Consider the following 5852-nt stretch of genomic DNA (forward strand, 5'->3'; position numbering starts at 1 on the left):
CACAAATTCGTCTGGGACAATAATCATGCCAACCGATAATGGTCCAAAATATATGCCACCAATTATGGCCATCAAAAAATGGTACAATCTCCTTGAACAATATCAAGACGTAAATAAAAGCCATCAATTATGGCACACAATAATATCTCATTAATAATTAATAAATCAACAAATTTAATATGCCAATTAAGGCGAATAAATGCACATAAAAACACTTACCAAACACATATTTTAAAAACATGAGTACGATCAATTAAACTCTATATATTTAAATATAAAAACACAATTACACAAATATTTAATTCTTTCTGATGTATAACTGAAGAATTTAATTTCTTCCTATCCAAAATTCTTGCACACTAAAATATATACATGTATAACATATAAAATTATACCATAATTAAAATCAATCGATATTCAAATCATAACAAATCAATAATCTATTCGTACATGCAACTAAAAACAATTTAAAGAACTAAAATTTTAAATGTAGAAGATCAAACACACACTAAACACATCTATCAATCGAGAACTACCAAGAACACAAAGAACACGTATACAAAAAACACATATAAAAAATTAAAACGAACCCCGAATTCCATCAATACTATGACCGGCCACAACAAATCCGGCCAAGACAAAACATGTTTGAAAAATCTAGGCCACCAAACTCAACAAAATTCACAACCTAATCTGAACAAATTCCAACGAAGTTACAAATAAATTCGATCACCGAAAAAACCAACAAAACAAACCAAAAACACACGACAAACATCAAGAAAAGATCAAGAAAAGACATACCTTTTAAAGAGACGGAGAGAATTTGATTACAAATAAATTAAAAGGATGATGTTACCGATTTTAAAATAAAACCCATAAATCACCATCTCGAATTCTACCGAGAAAGAAGATCGGATTCTAAACGACACAACCGGGCAACAGACGATGAAAATTGGAATTCAAATTTCTTCCTTTCAGAGTCGCTGCGAGGCATATTCGGAGGGCATCAACGTTAGCCAAAGGACCTCCCTTTGGTTGGATATATATTTTTTATTTTCCTTTTATTTATCTTCTTTTTTGATAAATTATATTGGATTTATCTTATTTTGAGAATCTATACTGAATTTAATATAATTAAATTCATTATTATTATTTTCTTGTTATTAATGGATTGTATTTATTTCCGTGATCTTATAAGTTGGGGCGTTTTCTTTTCGGAAATTAAGTTTTATTGTCTAAATTTCTGGAGACATTTTCATGCCTTTCGATTAGATAATAAGTTTTTTGAATAAATGAAATTCTTCGGAGTAACGGTGTATTTAGTTACGGGCAAGTGCTTTCTTGTCAAAGAAAAAAAAGGAAAAAGAAAGCGCTCTGCTAGGTTATTTTTGCGAATGAAGGGATGAGTTTCTTTATTACAAGATTGTCGATTTGTCATGCAAAACTTGTAGGGAAAACTTTACAACCTTGGGAAAATCACTTGAAACCCCTCTCTCACTCATTTTAATAACTTATTGAGTCTCTATTTGCAACTTATGTGATTTAATTATACAATACGTAGAATAAATATTTATTTTATTTATAATACTTAAATACACTGTTAATATATTTAACAAAATAAGTTAAAATGTAAAGGCGACGTAAAAATCAAAAATACCCGGGGATCGTGCATGGAACTAATTTAAAGCTAGCTAAGATCTTTTGAGGACAGCAATTTTTAACATCTTTAATTAACCTTCAGTATCGTGTCACAATTCATAAACCAATTTTCAATTGTTTTTCTAGATCAATGCAGTCAATTATGTATCTTCCAGAAGTTGGTCATAAGCTACTTTTCATTTTGTTCTATTGAGGCGAACCATATATTGAGATTGATCAGATTAAAGTGAAAGTCGAGTTATATACTAATTTTAAATTATTTTTATCTTGAAATTGATCGGATTAATACATAAACTCCATCCATTATGGTTCAGTCATTAATCATTTAAGTAAATTAAAAACGAAAATAAATAAGATAACACCATTGCATTTTTACTATGAGCAGCAAAATACAGATTATTATAGCACTTGGTAATACAAATGTAAAATGGAATTTATTCTCTGCCTGCAAGTCGCAGTAACCCTAGCTAACAGATCAACTATGATACCATGATGCAGGCTAATAATTAACGCGGCAAGAGTCTCTAATTTGGTGGTCTTCTTCGGCCACCAGAACCAGTCTCTCTCTGGCAATTAAAATAGAGGGCAGCTACCGGCGAACCCAGATTGTATTGTTCTGCAAAGTCTCGGGTGTTGAAGTTCTGGCGACATGGTGGAGCGTAGACTGTCTGTCGTCCCAGTTGTTTGAACAACACGAAAACGAATCTGTGGATTCCACTCGACGGTCTTGGACTCTCGTAGAACATCATCTGATGGCCTATTAATCAAATTAGCTCATCAATCTCGCTACATGTTAAAGATATTGGTAATTTAAATTTAACTAAAATGCATGGAAAAATCACCCCAAGGCATGATTATAACAAATGCTAAGTTTACGGATCAACTGATATCTTACGAGAAACATGTCAAGCCTTTTTCTAAAGATCATATAATACCGTATATCTTAACTGCAAACGAGTACATCCAAATTTCACAAGTTTATACAATAAGGGATGCCTAAGGAATAGCTGGTTAGAATAGTTTAGAGAACAGATGAGGAAAAGAGGAGTTTAAAGTTCAGTGCTCACCAAAATGTGCTCCAGTTGTAGCAGGAATGTCAGTGACCAACCTAAATCAGGGGCATAGAGAAGAATTCTACATGTTAGGAAGAATTTACATAACCAAGCTGGAGTGAAGAGCATTCTAGTTAATTAACAATACAATATGATCCTATGATCCTACCGTGCGTATTCAATCAGAAATTAGATAAATTTATTAGGTACGTCGAATACAAATAACCTGTTGAATACAAATCACTGTTGTAGATGTTAAATATTATCCATCACGTCGAATATGTAAATTTTATTAAAAATCGAGTAATAAGTGCGAAGGCAAAGATTTAGCCATTCAAGTTTGCCTTAACAAGAAATCAAAGAAATACATAAAAATTAAAAGCAAAAGAAGAACCCAGAAAAGGACTTGTGCAGACGCGGGGCCATAATAATATAAACAGTGATATAGGCACGCTCATTTTATAGGAGTGGCATGGGTTGTAGCACGTAAGCTACATAAATCCAGTGACATGGGTTTCAGTTTTTCAAATTAGTAATACTTTTTTCATGTGTTGGAAGGAGTTATGTGGAGATTGAGATGTCAAGCAGAGCTTTTACTTTCGGCTAATGCCCATACCATACAGTACTTAGCGGTGGCAATCGTTTCGTTTCGTATACTTTCATTTCGTGTATTTTCGTGTTTCGTGTACTCGAAGGTGAAACTCGTATCCGCCCGTTATTAATTTCGTGTACCTAATTTGAAACCCGTATCCGTTTCGAATCGTTTCGTGTATATTTCGTGTACTTTTCGTGTATATTATATATAAAAATATTAATATATTTTTTAATCAAAAAATGGATTTAGTATATATTTTCCTTTATAAATTTATAAAATGTGAATGATATATATTATACTTATATACAATTCTTTATAAATTTGTTAATATATGTACAATATATATCCACACATACATATAAATATATACTTTATACTCAATTATAGTTTTAATATATCATTACATATATATAATAAATATTTTTTTTTTTTAGATTATAAATATAATCTACAAATATTTCGTGTACTTTCGTGTATTTCGTGTACCCCAAATGAAAACTCATATCCGACACGAAATCTATCGTGTAATTTCGTGTTCGTGTACTTTCGTGTTTCGTGTATCGAAAATCAAAACCCGTATCCATTTTTTTCGTGTCGTTTCGTTTCGTGTTAGCGTGTTACGTGTCAAATTGCCAGGCCTAACTGTACTATTAATTCATCACACTGTACATTGAGAATTTGAAATGATTTTTTTCTATTTGTTAAGAATTAGGAGTACTTAGGAAAATTGTAAAGGATTAATCGTACTTACCAGTGTAAGTATTCTCTCAAACTTGGATCACTTGGACTGGGAGCATCAGGATCCACCATAATCTGCAGTCAGATTTAATGATACAACTTAGCATGTTTGTATAATGATAATAATATGCATAGCTTTATGTGATGTGTGTGTTTGAGGTGTAATTAAGAAGAGGATATGAAGTTGTGTGTGTGAGGGATGAGAAGAAGATATAAAGTAGTATGCTGGGTAAGTGTGTGGGGGAGTGAGCTACACGAGAAGACCAAGTAGAAAAATGCATGAGAGAGAGAGGGGCATACGAGAGAGAGATAGAGAGAGAGGGCCAGAGAGGGAGAGAGGGGGGGAGGGGGGGGGGGGGGGAGAGAGATAGAGAGAGAAGACCAGAGAGGGAGAGAGGCATACGAGAGAGAGAGGGGGGGGGGGGGGGGGGGGGGGGAGAGAGAGAAAAGGGTATAAAGAAGGAGGATTACAAGAGTGTAGAAAGTTCTGAGATCATCTCCACCAATATTAACCCTTGGGTGGTTGATAATTTGAGAAGGTCTCAACTCACAGCCGTTAATCACTTCTCTGTTGTTATATATCACACTAAGAGAAATGGAACGGGTGAATCGATCCAAAACATCCCCTATAACCCTACCAACAACAAAAGGATCGGCTCTAGGCGGCATAATTAAAATGGGAAAGAAAATGTAATATTTATGTTGTGAGCGTGAGAGTATGTCAAACTCAAAGTGTCTACTCAAGTGTGTTTAACTTATACATAGCAACTCACTAGTGTATCTAGTGGCTATGAAATCCATGCACTTATATACTGCTCTGAGTGCTACATGGCAATGGTCCCGGCCCACGTGGGACTTATACCTATGTATATCTCAAACTGATAGTATATATATTTATTATTTGCACCCATTTAGTGATATTTTTAAAATATAATTTCATTATATTTTTTTAAAATTTTACATCAAATATTATTAGAAAAAGAAAATTTTAGGTAAATATCATGAAATTATATTCTAAAAACATGTCGGAGTAAATTATTACCAAATATTCCCTCTTGGCAATTGTCGTTGTCCCCCATCCATTTACACCATGCAATGATATAAATAGCAGGACAGTTATACTGTCAAAATGATATTTTTATATAGAAAAAATGTGTTTAAATTTGTTATCTTTAAACTTTACTTATAGTTATCAAGTATTTGTTATTTAATGGCAAGTTATTTAATTAGTAAAGATAATATTTTTTGTTAGAATTCTTTCTTTTAAAATGAGTTTAGATTACTAATAATACAGGAAGCTACACACTAACATTAATGCTAAAAACACATCAAATATGTGTACTACTGTGGGCTGTGTAGGGGTATATATATTTCAACACAAAAATATGTTCAATTAATTTAAATGTTAATGAATTATTATTCATTATTTAACTAAAACTAAATAAACTCTAAGAAAAATTTAATATATATTTGTAAAACTAAACTCTATTTTCTTTGAAAATAAGATAAGACCTGCATGCAGTCTATCAAATATTTCTAAACAAGTGGATTAATTAATGTTAATTAGTATATTAATGTTAATTAGTACATGCAGATTGCAGAGTGTCTCCATGCAATTAAAAGACCAAATTTTTTTGCTAAGTAATTTAAAGACCGCATGATAATTTATACTATACTATAATAAGCATAATTTGTAGGCCAAGGTTTTAGTTATATTTTTTAGTTTGGTACTCTCCTTTTGGTACTACAAGTCTACAAAGGTGGAATCTATTAGTATTATAAACAGTTTCTAATACTAAAAACACTCC

The 5852-nt window shown here is 32.2% G+C and overlaps 1 protein-coding gene across 1 annotated transcript; it reads right to left on the reverse strand.

Moving 5' to 3' along the window:
* Positions 1–2072: 2072 nt before the first annotated feature.
* On the reverse strand, positions 2073–4789 carry LOC135152936 (protein VERNALIZATION 3-like). Its single transcript, XM_064094325.1, has 4 exons — positions 4516–4789; positions 4058–4119; positions 2727–2767; positions 2073–2416 (listed from the first exon to the last, which is right to left on the reverse strand). The coding sequence occupies exons 1-4, from the start codon at positions 4711–4713 to the stop codon at positions 2184–2186; spliced, it is 534 nt and encodes a 177-aa protein (XP_063950395.1). The 5' UTR covers positions 4714–4789; the 3' UTR covers positions 2073–2183.
* Between the last annotated feature and the right edge of the window lie 1063 nt (positions 4790–5852).

This window comes from Daucus carota, chromosome 1, assembly GCF_001625215.2.
Source record: "Daucus carota subsp. sativus chromosome 1, DH1 v3.0, whole genome shotgun sequence".
NCBI lineage: Eukaryota > Viridiplantae > Streptophyta > Magnoliopsida > Apiales > Apiaceae > Daucus > Daucus carota.